At 39.7% G+C, this 22,235-nt stretch overlaps 1 protein-coding gene across 4 annotated transcripts in view; it reads left to right on the forward strand.

Annotated features, from left to right (window-relative positions):
* The window catches only part of DTNA (dystrobrevin alpha), a 182,690-nt gene that overhangs the window by 155,463 nt on the left and 4,992 nt on the right, over positions 1-22,235 (forward strand). For 3 of the 4 annotated variants that reach the window (XM_027638961.1, XM_027638962.1, XM_027638966.1), the window contains 7 exons: positions 2,979-3,075; positions 4,307-4,327; positions 8,388-8,547; positions 11,269-11,358; positions 11,902-12,070; positions 12,787-12,919; positions 16,892-16,936. In XM_027638961.1, the coding sequence (XP_027494762.1) occupies positions 2,979-3,075; positions 4,307-4,327; positions 8,388-8,547; positions 11,269-11,358; positions 11,902-12,070; positions 12,787-12,919; positions 16,892-16,909 (688 nt within the window). In that variant the 3' untranslated portion in view covers positions 16,910-16,936. The remainder of the gene's footprint in view (positions 1-2,978; positions 3,076-4,306; positions 4,328-8,387; positions 8,548-11,268; positions 11,359-11,901; positions 12,071-12,786; positions 12,920-16,891; positions 16,937-22,235) is intronic. The other variant, XM_027638965.1, reaches the window with a different exon arrangement.

The raw sequence follows: 22,235 nt of genomic DNA on the forward strand, positions 1-22,235 counted from the left end.
TGCATGAGGAATCTCACATATTACACATCTACATTAAATTAAGCATGTGTATTAGTGTTTGTAGAGTTAGGGCCTTAAGTCATTTGCAATAGGTCCCCAAAGCCCTGGCCAAATGCCATTAATCATATAGGGAAAAATGTTCTGTCAGAACAAACACCTTTAAGAAGGCTTTTGTTTATGCTAAAGAAAATAGAGCTACATGAAAATACCAGAATTAGGTGTTAATTTTTGAAAATTCCCCCCCAAGTGTTGAACACTAAGGAGAGGTTGGTTCTCTTCATTCTGCAAAACCAGGCTACAGAATGATCCTTCTTATCACACAGGAGGTGGGGAGTAATGTCATCTGCAGCAGCTGAAGATTTAAGGGATCATTCCTCCAGTTATCCCACCAAGCTAAAAACATTGATATCAATGTGTCTGCATGTTAATTATGATACTCTACATGGATTTACTAATTGCCATGAATTGAAGAAATACATTTGTCATTGGCCCAGATCCATAGGCTCTCTGAAAGTTCCGAAGTTCATGTTGTGAGAACCAGACAGAGAATCCAATAAGAACTATTCAAAATGCTTCATGTGAATAGAGATTAGGGTGTAAGCACTTTCTTTCCAGTGAAACAATGCTAGATTGCTCTGCCCCCATAGCAGTTCTCTCATGAGAAGACTAAAGAACATTGTTGGCCGCTTAGCCACTCCTCACACAACTAATACCTTAGTGGTCTGATCATTTCAAAGGAAATTATCGTAAGAAATTGTGCTAAATTTTTTTCCTTTACAAATACTTCATAGTTTTATTATGGAGTTTTCCACACTAAAATATTTTTCTAATTCACAAATAATTACATTTGCCTTCCAATCTGAAGACAAAATAGCTTCTTCATTTCTATGAGTGATTTTAGTATGTAATTACTTCTAGATATCTACAGGCAAGTGACATTCTGTGGGACATATAAAACTGACTGTGATGAAAATATGTACGCTGTATAAAACCTGAAGTCTATTTTCAGCAGGTTTAGAAGATTAACTTTTTATGCAGTTGACAAATAAAATTCATTATATTTAAAAAAAAAATTGATTGTACAGTGTTAGCGGGCTACTTAATTTTTCCCTCTTTTTGATTTTGATACACATATTTTAATTTCCTGACACGGGATGTCCCTAGGGCAGTGATGGTGAGTTCCTCAATTATACCTTCTCTCATTTAATAGAAGTGTCAGAATCAGAAAATAACTTTTAATCTGTGGGTCTAAACTGCTTTGCATGCCTTCTAAATGTTCACCATTTGAAAGGCAAAAATCTGACTTATTTACTGGGGAATTTTGACACCACCTCCATTTCTTAGACACCTCAGATGGCACAAGGCTGTTCTTATGTGTAAAACAGCAGGACTCAGAACAGTAGCCCTGATTTATGTCTGTTACCCCACAGATTTTTCAGGTTTGATGTACTTAGGGCAGTAGGGCTATTTAGTTCATATTGTCTTCAGAATTGCTGGAATCCGTAAATTATGTTGTGGGAACCTGTCCCAGCATCTTTCACTAGCTGTTAGAGAATTGCAGAGTCACTGAAATGAGGTTCTGAACACAGCATTCCTTCCTATTACCAGTACTTGGAAAACCCATTACTTCTAAGAACCTGCTCTGGAGTACAGCAGGAGAAAAACTTCAGAGGAATGGTCTGTACAGCGCACACTGCTTAGATCCTAGATTCTCTCTCCCTGTGGAATGAACCTAAAACTCAGCAGAGATCTGTGCTGGGACCTGCCACTTTGAATTACATGGACCTTATTTTTATTAGCAGTTTCTTAAACTCCATTGCCTTTGTACAATTCACAGAGTTTCCAACCATTACATGCCTAGAAAAGAAAAGCCAGCACAGGCATTTTGTAGCAGAAAACAGATGAATCCTTCAGAAGAGTAAATGCAATCTGGCAGTGTTACTATCTGATTCTATTATGTGGGTGGGAGACATGAGCACACATGAGCAGTCCTGTAGAAATCAGTGTTGCTTACTTATATCAGCAGGTGCTCACTTAAAGAGAAGGGTTTTGTATTTCCCTAAATACAGGAAATGTACTTAAGTTTTGTTGGTTACAGTACTTTTCCATTTAGGATTAAATTGCCGTGTTTTTGTAGGTAGCAGAAGGCTAATGACATACTGGTTTTATGTTATTTGCAACACAGTAATGTATAAAATATCCCTAATGTAATGTTGTTAATTACATCATAGCTTCCAGGAGGGAACAATTTTATTTTGTTTTTAGGTGGGGACCTCTCACACAATTGAGTGATTGAACATGTGCAAGTGCTGATCCCCCATCCTGTGCAGTGGAGCTGTGCAGAGTCAAAGCTGTTCACATTTATGGAGGCACAGAGTGGCTGTCACACTTGGAGAAGCTTAGTATTCACACTGTCACGGGACTACCACTGGACTCTTGAGTCCAAAGAGCTGATTTCAAGCAGCTATATCTCCACTATGAGATAGTCTTTCTCTTGCTTTCAGGAAAAAAGTAGAAACAAAAGCGGTTTTCTCTCTGAATTTCTGAACTCTGTTAACTTCTTTCATATCTCACTGTGTTCAGTGCCCCTGCTGTAATTTCCTGTCCTTTAGGGCATGGCTTTAATTTCTCCTGACAGCTAGTAAAGTTATTGACTAGAGAGTTCCAAAGACAAAAATTGTCAGCATTTCCTCAGGGGAATATAACACAAATTTGTTTGAACCTCATTTGTTCTTTGAAGAAGTGTCTGTCTTTTCTCTAATCACTGTATTCAGTCCCACGAGGATTCTCAGCATGAGGGAACTCACTAGCCTTCATGTAGCCCTGTTTCTAAGCACTATGCTGAATTCATCCAGTGTGTTTGCTTTCCTGTAGTATATAGGCATGTACCTCATAGCAGGGCTGGTGAAATGATGCATTTATTTAAAAGCTGCTGATACTGTGAGGGTGAGCTCTGATCAGATCTGCTTGTTTCTCAGACAGCGGAAGGATGAGCTGGAACAGAGGATGTCTGCTCTCCAGGAAAGCCGGAGGGAGCTTATGGTTCAGTTAGAAGGCCTCATGAAACTGTTAAAGGTAAGGAGCTCCACCCGATACTACCAAGGAGAACAGAGTGAAGCAAGAGAGGGAGGGAGGAGATGCAACTCCAGAATTCTGCAGACCTCGACTGTTTCTACCCACAAAATTTGGCTTTGTTTCTCTCCCTTTTTATTTTTTGCCTTGCTCTTTCAAGTCAGGGGTTTCAAATGATGCTCAGAAAATGTTCCTGTAGCAACACTGCATCATCATTGTCACTTACTGCTAAGTGGAGTAAGAATAAGAAAAGAAAAAAACAATATATAAGTTAACTATTAGCTATGAGAAAAAAACCTCAGCACTGCACACTATTACCTACTCCAGCTGGCTCTATAGAATTGCTTTGTTTGTTCCTTTAACTTTACCCATTCAGTTGCTGGTTCTATCAGATGTGCCGTTTGACAACCCAGTCTAACTCTCTGGCCTTGGAGATGCTGCTCCTACAACCCTTGTTCATTTTCACAAAGAGAGAAACATACCCTTGTTAAACAGATAAAACATGCCTCAACAAAGGATCTCAGTTAAAAATGAAGATATCAAAAAGCATGTGCATTTTTAAAGACTAGGATAAGATGGAAAATGTGTCTTTATTTGTAGAGTCCAGCCCTATTTTACCTGATGTGCCTCAGGACAGATGATGCCAGAAATTCACATGGGAAGAAAGAGCTCTGAATAGTGTAGGAGTCTGTTTTGTTGTTGGCCATGCCAGATCGAATGAGTGCATGAAAATTCAGTGCAACTTGGGTCATATATGTCTCTGATAAAAGCAGAAGAAATTTCACTGAAGTCCATTCGACAACATATATTTTGCATTAAAGGATGTGTTTGACCCCTTATGTCACTTGCACCTCCTCAGACACAGGTTTCTGCAGCCACAATGCAGGAATTGGTGGCACCTGAGCAGCAGAGCCCACCTAGTAGCCAGCATATTTTTGGGAGCTGGATTAGGCAGGAAATTTTTGCTCTACCTATGAAATGCTGCAGTGCTACAGCTAACAGTGAGGGCTGCCTGATGTCAATACACTGCCTGGACAAAGACAATTTGGGGTAGGAAATTATAGCAGCTTTGCACTGTTATGGTGTTTCAAAGTATGCATAGGTGGGACCTTAACCTGGTCACATACCTTCAACTATCTTTGTACCTTTAACTCTGTACTGCAAATTTGGATTTGTTTTCTGTTCTTTACCTAAATCCTGGCTAATCTCATGTACTGAACCTCTTTTTCTTCAGGAAGAAGAATTGAAACAGGTAGTAAGTTACCTCCTTATTGCAGGCCTCACTAACTCCTAAATGTGATTGTGTTCCTGTGATTTATTTTACTTCCTCTGCTTGAGAAGTGTGTGTGTTCTTTTGACCAAAATTAATATTTTGCAATTCTTTCCCATATTATTTTCAAATATCTTGGAGCAATTTTCACAGCTGAATATCTTAGCCCTCTAGAAAGTGAGTCATGACTACAAGGTATCTTGATCTTTTTCTCACTCCTCTAAGTAAAAACACATAAGGTTTTTACCTGACATGGTAAATGTAGTGAAACCAACCTAGAATATGGATTAAAGAACATTTATACTATACATAACATTTTGAAAATGTAATGAGAAATTTGGAACTTCAAGAAAAACATAACTGAGCTTAAATCAGACCCAGGCAAATAGTTTAAAATCCCATTTTACTCAGAAAAAGTCAGGGCATCTTTAAAAGTTGGCACTAATGCTAACATTCCCATGAGTCTTCAGGAGAATAAGTGGCTTCTGCAGCCTAAATCAAAAAGAGCAAGTATCTATATTACTAATAGTAAATTTTAAAAGATTTGTTTTGAAACTTATTAGTTTTGTAATGGATCTTGGAAATATATTAGGCTTTTAAGAAAAGGCACTTTTCAGATGGCAGTTTGATTTATGAGTTCAATAAAAATGTTTCATTTTAACAAAACACACTTCATCTTGCTTTCATCAGCAAAAGTACAGTCACAAGTCTGACATTTTCTGTCTATGGTAGAGAGTGTGGAGTTTGTTTATGAAGGTAATGCTCACCTTCATAAAACTAACACTGGCTAATTTTTTTACAGCATCAATCTACACACAAAAAAATAAAGCTGACCAAACATCACCTTCATGTAAAGGTTGTCTTTTTTGATTCTGCAGTATTAAGAGATATTCCATTCGCGAAAGAGAAGTTTTCAATGTGGCAGGAGTTGCCCGATCGTATAAAATGTTCACTGGACAGTATAAGTGAAAGCACATTTTCAGGCTGTTACGAGATATTTTTATGAGAATTTTTTTTCTTCTGAGAGTAATAGCCTCACTGAATACCAGGTGATGATGCTAAAGAATTATTCTCACCATTTCCATTTAATGGTCCTCATTATGCTATGCCATTTCATGATCTGTTGAGAGAAACAGGATTAAATTAATTTCTGGAGGAATTCAGTCGGAATGAGCAGCCTGGCAATTCATCTAATGGTTATAAACTATCTATTTCTCTACTGCCTTTCCTTGAGAAAGGATAATGAGTTCTTCACATCCCTGTCATTTGATGAGGCTGTGAGATGGGCTTTCTCCATATGTTATCGCAGTTCAGTCCCGGCAGAGGGAGCAATGGTCTAAAGCTCCTGTAAAGCCAGTTTTCGTTTCAAGCATTTTATGCTAAGCGTGCATGACACTTGGTAGTGGGAAAACCTTTCCTGTCTGGCAATAATTAACTTAAAAGCCATAGCAGTTTGACTAGGGATGATGAATAAAATAAAATACATGAAAGTTTTCCTAAAAGGTATGAGGATATATTGATAGCTGCAACCGAGTACAACACAAAAGTTGAAGCCATCCAAATATCCATGGTGGCTGTGATAGCTCCCCTTTCAGCATGCTTTAGTTCTCAGCTGGTGGAGCTGCCAAGTTTTGGGATCAATTCAGTGCTCAATTTCTCTTTTGAGCTTACCAAGAAGTTGCTACTGACTGTCATAGCAGATTTCAGACCATTAGCTCTAGCCCTTGAGAACCACATTTCTCCCAATAACCGCTAAGCAGGAATCCAGTCCTAGGTGTACGTCATTCACACAAACTTGGCCTGAGGTGGACCTAGATGAGTAAAATACATTTAGTGTTAACCTCTCTGAAATCAGGCATTCCCTAATATCCTCCTGTTTCAACTTGCTGTTCATCAGTTCTGTCTGATACTGCCCAAATAGTATAAAAAGTGAGGAGGTTTTTTTCCTGGACAAGGGACTCCAATTGCTTAATCTCCGTGTGCTTCCCAAACACTTTGTTCCAGCAACAAAAGCTACAGATAAGAGAACGCTGTTTGTCATAAACACAAAATCTCAGTCATAGCTACAAAGCAGACACAGGGCAAGCACTGGTTATGCAGCAGCTTTTGCGTTTCTCTTGTGGGAAAATTCCAGCCCAGAAGTACTGACAGGCATCTGTTATTTTTAGTAAATAAAATGCCTATCCTGAAGTTCATTCCTGAATGTGACTTGAAGCAAATTTTGTCCATTTTTTTTTCCTCATCTTCTCTGAAAGTTCCCACTGTTGTTGGTGTTCCCCAGAACTGAGATCAAAGGCAAAGGAGAGCTAAGGAAAAAAGGCAAGTGAAAAAAGGCATTCCTCTTTCAGGGAGCTGGGAACCAAAAATTCTTTCACAGATTTCACTGAGGATGAAATATGCTCCATTGGGGCATGAAAGGAGAAAGCTGTAGATCCCGAGTGCCCTGCCTGATGTGCAGGGGTGTGACCTCCAAGGACCTTGGAGCATATCCAGGTTGCTCTGTGCCCCGCCTCTGGAGGACTAGAGATCTGCGTTTTTGCTGGAGCTGATACAGATAATTCCAGACACAGGAGAGCATCTGGCCTTTACATATTTGTCTTGCCTTTCATCCATCATTTAAATGTTCTAAACCCAATCATTAAAGAAATTATAAGTATTAAATCCTCCATTCTTCCATTAGTAATGTGCTTATTCCTCATAAACCTAATTTGCCCTTGATGTCTTTCTGGGGATAATGTCTCTTAGAAAGGGGTGATAGGAAAAAAGAACAAATAGCCTAGTATTCTGATACATTATTTATGGTTCAGGGCAGGAATTTATAAAAATCTCAAGGGCAGTGCTGCGCTCATCCTGAAATGGGCTGCACTTTGTCTTTTTGGAACATATTTGCCAAACCATATCAGGGCTGCAGTGGCAACCAATACAGAAGTCAAAATAAATGTCATGGGGAGAATTAAGAAATCCTCCTGAATTCTCAAAATAAATGGGGGGAAACACCAACCCTCAGGTCACTTTTGATTGTAAACAACCAAGGGCTTGTGTTACAATTCCCCTTTAACAGCACTCAAGCCACCTCCATCTTTAACATCCACTAAACACAAGTTTTCAGTCAAAAGCCATGTGCAGTTTGGTGTGGGCTCCAGCATTTGTTTTTCCTTACATGGATAAACATTCCTAGGGGTTCAAATCAGTGGATGAGAGGAATACCATGTCTCTTGGTATCACTCACTCACCCAACTGCATTAGTAAAAATTAGTATTCTGTAAAGTCTTCTTGAATTTCAGCTAAGTGATCCTAACTGTGAGGTGCTAACAGCATGACATTTATGTGACTGGTGTTAAAACATTTTCACTTCTAGCAGCTGAACCCATAGAAGGAATTTATATTGCCCTATCCCCACAGTTTTTCAGGAGTGCCTGAGTATATCCTGTAGAGAAAATAATTTAACAGTGTATGATTTAGTAGTGAATAGTTCTCTAGTTCCAAATAAAAAGCAGAAAGTTGTATTGTTTATTGCGAGTGTCAGACTTTATGTGACTGAGAGGTCGCACGTACCATGAACTTGTCCTACAGGGAGGCAGAGGGCAGGGCTGTGCTCAGCTCTGATCTGATGAAAGGGGCTGTTTCAGTCCCTTGCCCAGGCTGAAAGCCATGCTGGTGCCAGCATCTTTTCCCTTCTCACAGCCAGAACAGAAGTTATGTTTTATCAGGCATTCATGTGAACTGGGGGAGTGAGAGAGGGAAGAGGGCAGAGAGTTCTATAGTGTGGTGTTTATTAACTTGGATTTTTTTTTAATTTAGCTGCCTGACATTTTCCCGTGCTTAAGGAAGTCAGATCTTGACTCATATTTTCCTGCTTACTGTTTTTCTACACAGAATCACTGCTGTCCACTAACAACTGACTGTGGTATATTTCTTCCAGCGCAATTAACATTACCCAACTGATCTACGAACAGCATGATGCCTTAAAGCTGAGGGATGGCTGACAAGGACAGCAGGCAGACTCTTGCAAAGACCTGTTTAACCCCTTGTGATTGTTTTGCAGACCCAAGGGGCAGGCTCCCCACGTTCCTCACCCAGCCACACGATCAGTCGGCCTATTCCAATGCCCATCAGGTCTGCCTCTGCCTGCTCCACCCCAACCCACGCACCTCAGGACTCTCTGACCGGAGTGGGAGGAGACGTGCAGGAAGCCTTTGCACAAAGTAAGTCTCATAGCTTGTCTGAGGTACCCGGAGACTGAAGAATCATTATTTCTTGTGGTTACTGTCTAAATGAACTTGAGCTTGAGAGTTGCATGCAATGAAACAAAACGAAACAAAACATATTTGCGACAATTGGGGTTTGCCATTGAAAATCAACTTTGTCAGCCGTCAGACCTTGCTGTCAAAGTGATCAGGTAAGCAAAAACTGGACAATGATGCCAGTTAATGGATTTTATGGTAAGAGGGAATTTTGATCAAGATGGTCAAAGCGATTATCAGTGCTTTATTAACTAGAAGAATTGCTATTGATCTCAGCAAGGCGTTGTCAGTGTGTTTGGTTTTAAGTAAAGACTTTGCTAGAAATAGATGATACAATAATAGGGTTAGTTCAGGAGGAAAGGGCTTTTCTAAGTCAATGTGTCCGTCTGCTCCAAGAAAAAGGGCTTCAAAGTGAGATCAGAGCATTCAGGATCTTTATCAGTAGAGTTCTAGATGGCTCCAGGCACACATTTTCCACAGTCTCTGTTCCAGTGTATGATCATGTTTACTGTGTAAATTGCTTGTCCTTGTATCTGATTGGAACATCCCTTGATGCAACTTGTGACTGTTGTCACTTGTCTTTTTGCTTTCAGCCTCTGAGAAGGGTCTAGCTAGCCTGGACAGAAGTAGAGTCTGGAAGTCTAGGTGAACCCTTTCTTTGCATTTCCAGAAAACTGCCATCCCCTTCCCACTCTTCTGTCAAGTAATAATGAATTTTAAACTGTTTTGAATTTCTAAGGCCACAAATTAAATTATTATGTTGAATACTGAAGTGAGTCTGCTCTCTCCTAAAATATTTACATAATTGCAATTCTGATTTGAATAATTTTTTTACCTCTTGCCCTAGTACAAATTAAATGTAAGTTTAAATGTAAGCTCTGAAGTTCCTCTGCTACAGTGGAAGTATGTTTGTTCCCGAGAGCCCAGGTCATCCCTCTCATACACCCTTCCCCTTGATTTCCATGGGAATTGTGTCTTTGTATGTATCTTAGATTGAATCAGTAATGCAATCAAGAATTTTCTCCTAAAGTGCTAGTCAATGCATGTATTGAACAGAGGCATAATTCCTAGTACCAATATAACAGGTAGCTGCTGATCTCATTTTCTAAAAGAAACAGACAAGATATATTTTTATTTTTTTTCTACTGTGAAAAAAAACAAGGCAGGCAAAAATATAAACTGCCAACCCCTATGCTGTTATGGGACAGTTTCTTCCAGGGTTAGTGGCCACAATAAAATATCCATAAACAATACTAAGGCTGCCTCAGGCAAATGCATTTTAAGTGTATAAATGTGTTCTGGTCAAGATAAAGAGCAATATAAAAAGTTATGTGATCACATTTTAAAACTGCTGCGTTTGATAAATATGTAGCTCTGTGTCGTTATTTACTATATTCTCTAGATGGGAAGGTCAAACCCCAAGAACTTGAAGCCAACTGTTCTGTCACATCTTAACATACGACTTTGTGAGGGGGGTTGGGCTGAGATTCTATGGCTCCATTCTCTGCTGCACCAACAAAGATCTGCCTATATATACATAATGCAGACAAGCCATGGTTAAGGGACATGTTCTCTTCGTTGTTTCTGTTTCTCTTTCGTAGTGTTTGCAATAGTTCAGAGTTACAAAAGTGAGAAGATTTTAGAGAGGGAGTGGCTTCTGTGTGTTTATCAGAGAGAAATTAACTACTCTAATTTACATTCCAGTAGTCATTTGCTAGTGGATATATTAAAAGAAACCTCCTTGGGATTTGAGGAACTTTTTAAAATGTATTGGTTTGCATTCAGGCGGTTTTTAAAAATTTACAGCAGCCAAATCCTGCCAATTCCTGTAAATAATTCTATTTGGAAGACTAGAGGTTCTGTGGGATATATTGATTATTCAGCTACAATAGTATCTATGTTTGGGATTTGGGGGAGTTAAGCATGCATTACCCACAGACCCCTCCTTAGGAAGGAGTATTTCATGCAGCTCACAGGAATCTTTCATGATTGATGGTTAAGGGAATATTGCCAGGTTCAGCAGGGAAGCACTTCTAGATGCATTATTAGAAAGAGTTTAAAAGCAGCCTGGGGCTGTTTAGAGAGGCAATAGCACTTCCTTTATTAAAAAAAAAAAAAAAGTGGGGGTGGAAAGAGAGACAGTAAATTATAGAATATACAAGAAAGTCCTTGAGTTACAGGAGAGGCTGAGAGGGAGTGGAGAAGAGAAATCCGCATAGTATGGGTGAGGTCAAGTGTGTTTCTTCAACATTTGCCATAATTATCTGGCAAATACCTGGCAATAATGGTGTCATTAAACAGAGCTGTGGGAAGTTACAGAAAACGCTTCATTTCTTCCCTCCTCCCCCACAGGCACTGTAAATGAGTTCACGCTGGATTTAATCTTCCAGGCCTGGTCTGCTGGTGTCACCACACAAATGCAAGCTTGATGGCAATGAATAATCTCCAGATATCTGGCATTGTGATTAAATGAAGCGTGAGGGTAGGCTTCTGCTTTTGCATACAGCATAAGTAAATGAGGCCATTCTGCAGAGAACTCTGCTGCACGTGTCCTTCGTAAGGACTTTGATACCCTGAATTATCACAATGACAGCTTTCAATGGGGTTAAAACTGCCTTCAAGAGGAAAACATATGTCATGTGAATAATCGTAACACTGTGCTTTGTCCGTCTCTTGCTTCAGGTGCAAGACGAAACTTAAGAAATGATCTGCTGGTGGCAGCAGATTCAATCACCAACACCATGTCTTCTTTGGTAAAAGAACTAAATTCTGGTGAGTGAGGTTGGCCAGGGTGGATAGTCACTACACTGACATTTCACATATTTCTGAAAAAAATGGGAGGTGGGAAGATACAAAGCAATAAAAAGGCAATGTAATGTATCTTTAAAGCTTGTCACGCTTTTAGAAAAAAAATCCTTGTATAACAGCTTCAGGAACACAGCAGTTTCCCAAAGCCATGGATGTAGAGGTGCAGCTGGATATAGTGAAAACTTTAAGTTTCTTTGTTATTCCATGTGGAGTGAGATTTCACTCTTTAGAAATATCATTCAGTATAGAACATACAGGACCTATTGTAAAATGTAGTCTGTAGTATTCTCATTAAAATATCTTACCTTATAACTGAGATAAGCAAAAGCTTCAATATTTGGTCCCACCACAAGAACAAAACTATAAGCTTTGCCAATATATGTAGAATAATATGCTGTTATTCACTGTGGACATAGCATTCTCAGTTGGAAAGGCAGAAAAATGCTTAGAGAAATAGGCAAGAATACTTACTTTGGTGAAAGTTAAATGGAAATTTTTTCTTCACAGAAGTGGGCAGTGAGACAGAAAGCAATGTGGATTCTGAATTTGGACGGACTCATTTTGATGACTTGGTTCCATCCCCGACATCTGAAAAGGCTTTCCTCGCGCAGATCCATGCCCGGAAGCCGGGGTATATCCACAGCGCTGCTGCCACTGGCTCTCTCCGTAGTGACATGTGGGTACCTGCTCAACCTTTTTAATCACATTCTTTTTCTTTTGAAAACAATGTGCAGCACGCAGTATTTTCCCTCAACTATTTGATTACAAAAAAGCAAAAGCATAAATCCAAGTGAGGACTGCTTCACGGTTGGATAGTAGGGAGCTCTGTAAAGGCCAGAATTTAGGATTCCCTCAAGAGTGAGCTGTCTCACATCCAGCCTGGTACACTCAGGCAGCATGGAGGCTGTTGGGCAGATGTTCTCCCTAATATGCTCTGCAGTCCTATTCTCTGCTTATGCAGACTGAGGGGCCTATTGGAGCTCACTGAGAAAAAAACATTTTTAAATGGAAAAGACAGAATGCTTTTCATTGACCAACTCAATTGATCAACAAACAGATTTATTTTTAGAACCTGAATCTTCCTTTCAGAGACAGTAGGCATCTTTCTAGTTATTTTTAGTTCAACTTCTTTGTATCAAGTTATTCAGAACTTTTGTTACTCATTTCCTTAGGGAAATGCCTTCAGCAGAATGCCCTTTGGTGTACTTCATCAATGCCAAACCACTGGAGAGGGGAAATATCAGACATGTTTTCCACTGCCAGGAAAATACTAGCCAGTGGAGCGTGTAGTTGGACTAAAAGTATCCCACACTCTTCATAGCTTACAATAGGGGAAGTTTTATTGACTCTGAATGTCATTCATCTCAAGAGGCTATTTATTGATGTCTTTAGGGTTACAGAAGATGGAGACCCCTATGTCAGAGCAGATGATGAAAATTATGAGAATGACTCTGTCCGCCAGCTGGAGAATGAACTGAAAATGGAGGAGTACCTGAAGCAGAAGCTGCAGGATGAGGCATACCAGGTGAGAGAAGGACACCAGCTGCCCATATTGCTCCATAAGTGAGAGACAACAGTGCGCCATAGACACCCAGTGCCATCTAACCAGTCCTGGGCTCTGGGGTGTGATTTCTTCTCAGTTAATAGAGCAGCTACATCCCACAATCTGCTGCCGCTTTTCAACAGACACGCATGCATCTATCCTTTGTGCATATCCAGGAAGACCACACTGCCTGAGGCACACAATGGTAGTTCATAAGCTTAGCAAGGGTACCAGGTGGGACAGAATTGCCTCTGAACTTGTTCTCTGCCTGTGCCTACCAAGTCACTTAGACCTAATTCCCCCCTACCATAGATGCTGGCTGTTGGTGTCAAGCTGTCTTGCTATTTTCAGATATTTTTTCTTCAGTAGAAAAAAACCATTCATAATATTTCTCCAGTGCAAACTGAAGCTAAAGTGCAGTCTGTGTGTAAGTCATTCTCAGAATTTGAAAGTACAGAAAAGGGTCTGAAACAAATTTTATCCCAGGGGACCAAGTATTCAGCAGCCTGGGGACTTCTTATTAAGCACCTCCCTGAGGAAGTTCTCAAAGGGCATTTGTTGAAGAGTCTGAGTAAAGCAGATATGCCAGGGGGAGCTGGAATTCTGTAGATATCCATGTCTGCGTCGTGATCTCCACTTCGGCTGGGTGTAATGGATTATTGCCAGACTTTAAGTTATTCTGACTTGGATCATCTGAATATAAAATACATTACTTTTTATAAAGTTGGTAGTAGTGTCAGTAGGAGGGCAAACCTAGTTCAGTTATTTGGGAGCAGAGCTGAACCAAGCAGAAAGAACTCTTTTCCCACATGGTGATCAGTTTGAATTTGAACCTCACCCCTACAGAACATATACTGAAAGATGAAATGGGCTAAAAAGACCAGATTAGGCAGGTTGTGAGAGATCAGACATAAGCAAATGAGATTCAAAATCATTTCATGGGCAGGAATTCTTTAAACTGCTGATTTCTGGGAGCTAAAAAAATCTAGCCTTTTTTTCTGGTACTTTTCATCCAGTATCCAGTGCCAGTCACTTTGGAGACAATAATCTGGGACTGTGTCATGGTTTGAGATACTCCTATTAAGGAGAAGAGTTTTGGACATGCAACACCGGAGAGAGAGAGAGAGAGAGGAGCTAAGAAGCTCAAAGGTGTCCCGGAGCTGGACCGGGACGGAGAAGGAATGTGGGGGGGGGAGTTGACCTTGGCCCCCCCCGCCCTGCTGCTGACAAGCCTGGCAGCCTGAGACGGAGCACAGGAGCTCTGGTAGAACTCTTGAGGCAAAGGCTTGCAACTGAATACTACCTGTTCTGACTCAGGGGTGAATTCCCTGAGGAAAGGGACTGCCACGAAGACCCCTGAGCTTCGTGGTATGACGTGGTGACGCGAGCTTGTCCCTGCTACGCAGTCCACGGAAGAGAAGACCCTCATTTTGGAGACGACGGGCCAAGGGGCTTGGAGACCCCCTTGTGTGTATTGAACAGAGGTCCAGCTACAACAATCCAGTTGCTGCTGCATGCATGAGATGAGGAAAACCTGCTGCCTTAGAAGAGACTCCTGCTTTGAGATTGGAAGGGATCTTTCCTTCTTCTCTCCTGGACTTTTATTTGGAGGGGAGAAGAGATCTGATCCATTGTAAATACATATGTCATGGTAGAGATAGTTGTGATCGTGTGTATAATGTATTATGATATTTATTTGTACAGTCATTGTAATATATTCCCTTTCCCCCATTCTGAGTCTGTCGTGTTTTGTCTGGAAAAGCCCATCCCACATTAGGTTGAGATGGGGAAGGGGGCTAGGACTAGGGAATTAGGATTTTGGAGAATCTCAAACCATGACATATATGGCTTGTGATGGAATGAAGATTGGCTGCTTTTTTGGTCTTTTCTGTAAAGCTGCTAGGATATGTTAGTCTTGTAGAAGTTCATCAAGTCTTATGAAAATTGCAGGTAGTCTTGAGGTTGATGTGAGCATCTTTTTGTTGTTCTTGTTTATGTAGACCGGCTACATGCCCGTGATAGCTTGCCAAAAGTCATTTCATTGCAAAGGTCTTTAAGGACACGAGGAAAGGAGAAGAATTGTTATAGACTATTTACGAAGGCAACAGAGGGTGACATGGGGGGATTGTCAGAATTTTTTTATCCAAGATAGGAAATGGCAAAAATCACAGCCTTTAAACTTCTGAACAGGATGAGGAGGTACTGTGATAAAAAGAAAAGTAATTGTCAGTTATAAAGAAGGGGTGCCTCAATGGTCAGAGCTGTCAGGCATCAAATAATAAATGTTATTCTTTCTGGTAAAAAATCCATTTTCTTCAAAAAGAATAATTGACCATTTTGATTACAGTACAGAAGTGCAATATATGGCAACAGTGTTCCCTGAGTTTCACAAGTTACAAGGGGATTTTGTGCATGCATAAAATTCAGTATGCATGTGCACCGCAAATAAGGGCAGTAGAAGTTATACATGTCGGTCAATGCCACTGGGTGTTACTTTTGCTTCAGTCAAAACAGAGCTTTTCTGCTGTCCTCCACCAACATTCCCAGAAGAAGGAGAGGAAATCTCCTTATCAATGTCAGAATAAAACTCCTTCTGAATTTAGGTCAGCTAAGACTACACCCAGGTGAAGTTTATTCCCCATTGGTTTACATTATTTGTTTCCACCAGGGGAGCAATAAAAAAAAAAAAAAAAGGCTTTTTTTTTTAAAAATATATTCACTGAAGGAACAGAATGTCCTCATTCTAGACAAGTTTTGTTTAACAGCATTTTTCCAAAAGAAATTTCGTGATGTACTTTACTGTCTGTGAGATTGTCAGCTCCTATCAGGCAATGATTTGACAGTAGTGACTTGTAAGTAGAATCTATTTTTAGTTGATAACCACAGACCCAAAGCATGAGAAGTCCTTCCCAGTATGACTGATGCCATTTCAATTACAGAACGGGTTTAAAGGAAGGAAGAAAAGGTATTAAGTTAGTAGGGACTACTAAGATGATTAGGAGTTGGTTTGAGTGTCATGCATTGATCCTGAGACATGTGCTTTGGCAGTAGCTTGTTTTCTACAATTTGCTTTTTATTTGTGGCGTTTTGCTATTCTATTCCTTTATCTACTAATACCACTGAGTATAATGACACAACTTCCTACTTGCAAAAACAAAGGAAAATTGGGAAATTTCTGTTTAGGGCATCCTGTTGAACAGTGGCCAGGTCAACTATTCTCATTTGCATCAAACCATTGGAATTTATTACAAGCTATTTTACTGTCTGTACTCACATGTACACTGCATTCATCTGGATTGTGAAAAAAAGCTGGAAGCTGTAGCTATCTTAATGCAATTGTCAGCTGAAAACTGCGGGGAGGAACCCATACTAAGGTTACAGAATGGTAACTTCAGTAACAATCTGGTAACCTTTTTTATGTTATTAAATGTCTCACTTTGTGTAAAAGCTGCACATTTAGAGAAACATGTAGATGTCGCGTAGCATGGAAAATGCTTGGTCCAAACCCACTCTTGTTATTTTGTGTCACCTTGTTTCCAAGCAAGATTTTCATGCTAAACTCTAAATTAATATTAAAGTGTGAGCAAAAAAAGCCAAGATACACGGGGAAATGAGGGACAGGGAACCTCAAGGAGGCTTCTTTCTCTCTTTTTTTTTTTTTAAGCATGTTATAAATAACAAGTATCCTTATCAGAAAAAAGCCCCACATATTAATGCACAAGTATAAATGCTAACAGTGCTTATCCTTCCACATCTGCTTCCAGTTGTGTTCTTGTTACAGTCTTTTGCTGGGTGTGTTGTGTAAGACAGTTTTCATTGGTTTTATTTTCTGGGTCCCTAATTGCTCCCTTTATTTCTAGGCTTTTGCATGGCTTTCTTCAGAATAATACACTGCCTGGCTGCTCACGGGCTTAATTTGTCATCTTCTTGTTTTCTATCCTTTGTTATCTACAGGTCAGTTTGCAAAGTTGAGTGCAATATCCTTCTCTCTCCTCTCAAGTAAGTATTATTATAATTTAGAAGACTGTTTGGACTTAATCCTCATAATGTGTATTTCAGTTGCAATGCACTTTGAGCCATCTGAATGTGTATCAGGATGCTGTTTCTTTCTTCTTTTAACCTGTGTTGGGATGCCTAGGAATCTCTCTAAAGCAGTTCTAATTTACTGAAATATGCTCCTAGTCCTTAGGATTCCCATTAAGCTATCTTTTTGCTTTGTTGACCATCAGAGTGAGAATGTGGGCTTTTCATCCCTAGGGATGACAACAAATATATTAGCCAGTACAGAGACACCTTATCCAGAAGATAAGGAATCAGATTACATTTCAGGAGACCTGAGTTTAATTCTTTTTAATGCTTTAATCAGTGCTAGGATAACTGAAATAAATCATTTCTGGTGTGATCAGAACATCCACTCCCATGTGTGAAACAGAAGTCAGGCAAATATTACAAAAAACAATCCACCAGCTGCTTAACCACAGAGGTATCTTCAGATGTGTTGTGGAAGTTTAAAATGCCCCAATCCAAAGTGCAAGGCACTCAGTTAGTAGCTAGAGTCTGGCAATTCAGACACGGTAAGAAGATCTATAAATTCCCTGCTATCCTGTATTCAGGTCATGTTCCTTACACATGCCAACCTCACAGTTGCAGCACCGAGATTAATGCCAAGTTCAGCAATTGTGTTTTTCTTCAGGAAGACAGACAACGTCTATTTTTATGAAGTAGCCTGTTATTCTGAACACTTGCCCAGGAAATGGGAGGCCACACATTTCCTTTGTGCCTCATCTGAAGCTGTGGGCTCTGCATTTCTGACTTCCTAGGAGAATGCCCTGCTGTGATGATGGCAGTGAGACAATGCTGTCCATCCTACTGAGACACTGAACCATGGGGTAATGGGGCCAGAAAGGCAGAAGTCAGAATAGGGATCTGAGCCTGGTCTGCAAACTGAGCCTCTTCCTCAAAGCCAGAACTAGTGGCAAACAGAGGTCAGTGATCAAATGGACGCTACAACTTGGGAGCAGGGTCATGTTCAGATAATCCCCTGCTCCAATAATCAAAACCAGTGAACTAGCCTGTGCCAACTCTAGCAGGAACTCATATTGTTACATTTTGTATGCCATGTTTTATGCTATACCTTCTTATTTATAAGACAATTTTGATGGCAAAACTTGACCCTGATTCAACGGGTTTGCAGCTTCTGCTGACAGTAAAATTTGGCTGTTAAAATGTATACCTTGTGAAAGTAGCTGCTAGTAGGTATTTCCAAAGCAATGTCTCTTGCAGCTAAAGCAGAATAAATGAATGTGAAAAGCAAATAAACTGCAACTACTATAAACACCAAATAACTGCTCATAAAAATTGTCCTACTTTGCCCCTCAGGTTACATTCATTTTCTCAGTAGTCCTGTTAAAAATATGAGCTTTGTAGAGTTTCCTGAACATTGACAGCCAGCAAAATAAGTTTTTTTATTCTGTTTTGTTGCAGTTGTCAGTTATAGATGAGGTCACAGGAAAAGGAAAATGTATGCATATAACTGTATATAGTGGAAATGTTATATAGAACTGAATTTAATTACAGTTTGCAAACTTGCAAATAAGTTGAAAAAAATCCTTTTCATTAGAATTATAAAACTGAGGCAATTCCATTTAAGGTTTTGTTTTTTGTTAAGAAGCAATGTTAACATAGTGATGTGAGGAAATGCATATTGCTGTACAGCCTGCCTTTCTTGAAAATATGTATCCTGTCTCAAATTAGCAGAGATCTGAGACTACTATCTCATCTCCTGGATGCTTTTTGAAGCATTTTGAAATCCTGTCAAAAAGAAAAGAGTTTCATAGTGAAATTTTTTTTGGCTCCCAGGGAAGCCCTTCAGCCAGTAGCAAAGACTGTAATACTCCCACCAGCTGTAAAAGCCCAACCATACAGAAATTAACATTCAAATCTAGTGGATTTGGCATTTCACCTACATCCACAAGAACAAATTGTGTTATGGTACTTTATGATAAATACATCTAGATGTGGTGTGTCTTAGTCTTCTCAAGATTCACTCTCTTGTGAATATGGAAGTCTATCATATCGTGTGTTTTATTTACTTGGTACTTACATTTCATGGCATTGGAAAAATAATTTCAAAATAGTTCATACCAGTCATGATACCTAAAGTGCTTTTGCTTTTTATGTTGGATTCTTGCTTGAAGCTTAGAAACTGCACAAAGAGTTTTATTTCTAAGATGTTATTCAGTCAGTACTGATACAAATACAGTCCATATGACCCTAGATGGCCATATGAGGTAGAAAGCGAACAGACTTTCCTATCTCACAACAGTATTACATTTGTGCTTATTTAAAAAAAAAAAAAAAAAAAAGATGAGGGAAATGAGATCAGTTTATTGTAACTGCATATGAGTGATATTGCTGCTGATGGCCAGCCCCAGAGTTTTGTCCATTTCCTCATTTCATTCGTCTGGGGTTGGTGTCATTTGATTAGGGCTTAATGCAATCTATTTGCATTTTTAAAAGTGCTATGTACAGTTTTCTGGAATTGATTTTGGAATAACATCTACTATAATAAATTCCCAAATTCTGAAGACAGCAGGTGATTCCAGTAATATATAAAACATAATTTAATCGTGTTTTCAGTTTACTTTTTATGTTAAATGTACTTGTTTGATTTTTAGTAAAGTAACAGAGTGAATTTGAGCTTGTTTTCAGCAGGCACTAGGCAGATCTTAACATCGGGTGAACCTGCAACTTTGATGTTATTTTACCTCCATCCCCTTGATAGCAGTTGGTTTTTTGCCAAGGATAGCCAATGGGAGCAGAAAACCTCCATTTCAGAAACTGGTTGAAAAGTCATTTTCAATTAATTGCTGTTGACTTGTGCAGTGAACATATTCCCACGAGATCTACAATTTCCTAGATTTTCTAAAGCTATTCTTTCTTAATGCTGGCACACATTTGAGTTGATCATGCCTAATTCATTTATATGCATTACTGTAACAGAAAAGAAGGTGTGAAAAGCTAATACAAATCAGACCTAAAGCATCCACTGAGAGGGAGTACAGGGAGGAGTCTTTATTAGAGATTTTGTTCTCAGTTTTTTAACAGTGATTTTCCCTCTCTCAATCAAAACACGTAATAATTTCAGTTAAAGACTCAGATCCATTCCCACTCCAAACCCTCTCACTCACTCAAAACCTTATAACATAAACTGTTGTGGGATCTGGGGCTTTGATTGGCTGTGGGTGACATTTTCCACTGCAAAAGTGCCTCAATGGTTTGTACTGAAACAGGTGGAATTTTTTTGAAACACAAAACCCGCAAATCCTCTCGATTTTTTTTTATATTAATGCATTCTTAAAAAAATACTATATATTCAACTTGACTGTTTTTCCAAGACAGAAATCTCACTGAGTAACACTTCCATATTTTTCTCATCTCTTGCTTTTTTTTTTTTCCCCCAAACTCTGTTTTCATGTTTACCAGCAGAGATTAGGAGTCTCTCTGCTGGTAGAGAGATGGTGTGGTCAGTCCAGTCTGCCCAGTGTGCCAGTGTGAGAAGGGCTTGGTGTTGGCTAAGGGCACAGATTAATTGTTTAAGTGCTGTGAAACACAATTGACCTGCACCCATGTTTTTTTCTGAGAAGAAAAGATTTTAAAGCTAACATGCAGTTCACTGGCTGTTGACATTTTCAGTCCTTTGCAATGGGGACTTCACCATTTACTGTTTGGGAAAGATGGGACACAGGACCCATAGCCCAGAGTCCAAGTCGGGTTACTAGCCCTCAGCTGATGGACATGTGGGTGCTATATTTGCTGTGTCCACAGCCTGAGGTCTCATTTCCCAGCTGTGCCCTGGCCTCTCTTCAGCTCTAAGGCCCTAAATGCTGCTACTCAGAGCAGCTCACACACTACAGTTCATTCCTTGCGCGGATTTCATGCCGGGAGCTCAGGAGATCACAGAGGAGTGATGGTTGGTGTGTTGGTTGACTGGACCCTCAAGAGGCCATTTGGTCCAGTCTCCTGCCTGATGCAGGTGTATCTGCAACACAAGACCATGTCAGCCATGGCTTTCTCTAGCAAAGATTAAAACTTACACAGATAAAAATTTCACCACCTTCCTGGGCAGTGTCATCCTTCTTGTACCTTTTATTTTGTCCTTAAGTCCAAGCTGAACCTCCCAAAATGCCTTTGTCTTTCTTCTGTACTTCAGGACTGCCAAGAAGATTTTCACTTTGTTATCCGTGTAAATACCCCTCAAATAGCTGCTAACTGATCCTCCCTTGACACTTCTGCCCCAAGCCCAGTTTCCTCGGCCTCTTCCTCCTAAGACAGTGATGAAGTAGTGAAGAAGAAAGATACGGGCTGTAGATGAACTGCTCATATACATATAAGTCATACTCTACTAGCACAATCAAATGATTCAGCATCTCTTCTTGTTTTTTTCCTGAACAAATACATAAAAAACAGCATTATCGGGTGCATTCCATTTGAAAATAACAGGAGGCTGGCAGCACAGTAATTTTCAAAAATGTCTGCTACATTCACTCAGTTACGTTTTGGTTTTCCTCTTTATTTTTCTCCTTAAGTTCTCCTCTTCTTAGCATGTAGGTGTAAAAAAAGCTGTAAAAGAACTGTGACCAAGTTAACAGGGAAGAAGCAACTTTAGTGAATTCAGTTCTAAAATTACACAAGTGATAGGGGTGTTTTTTGAAAAATCACTGAATGATAAGTAACAGAAAAGAACCTGTGGATTCCGTTACAGAAAAGGTCAAGAAACAATTTTATATCATGACACATCATATGAGTCTTGACTTGGAATTAATTTTAGCACTTCTAAAATGTTGCAGTGAATATAAAGCTCTGAGGTTCATTAGTACTCATTATTTCTTGTACGAAAATCTCTCTATCCCAGTGCTGGCTGTGGAGTAGAGAAAAGCCTTGAGGGAATTTAGAATAACCCTTCCCACACTCCACCAAAGAGAAGTAATTTATCCAGAAAATTTGAAGCAAACCCAAATACTTAGCATTACTGTCGATGTCATCTTAATGCTTCCCATACTTCACAGGCCCCTCTTATTTTACTCTTGTGGTTTATAATGATACTGTCAAGAAATATGAGATGTTCCTATATATTAGGATATTAGGAAAAATTTTGTCACTGACAGAGTTGCCCAGCACTGGAACAGGCTGCTCAGGGAAGTAGTTGCTGAGTCACTGTCCCTGGAGGTATTTAAAAGGCAGGTGGATGTAGCACTTGAGGACATGGTTTAGTGGTGAACATGGGAGACCTGGGTTA

This window comes from Corapipo altera, unplaced genomic scaffold, assembly GCF_003945725.1.
Source record: "Corapipo altera isolate COAL_440 unplaced genomic scaffold, ASM394572v1 49, whole genome shotgun sequence".
NCBI lineage: Eukaryota > Metazoa > Chordata > Aves > Passeriformes > Pipridae > Corapipo > Corapipo altera.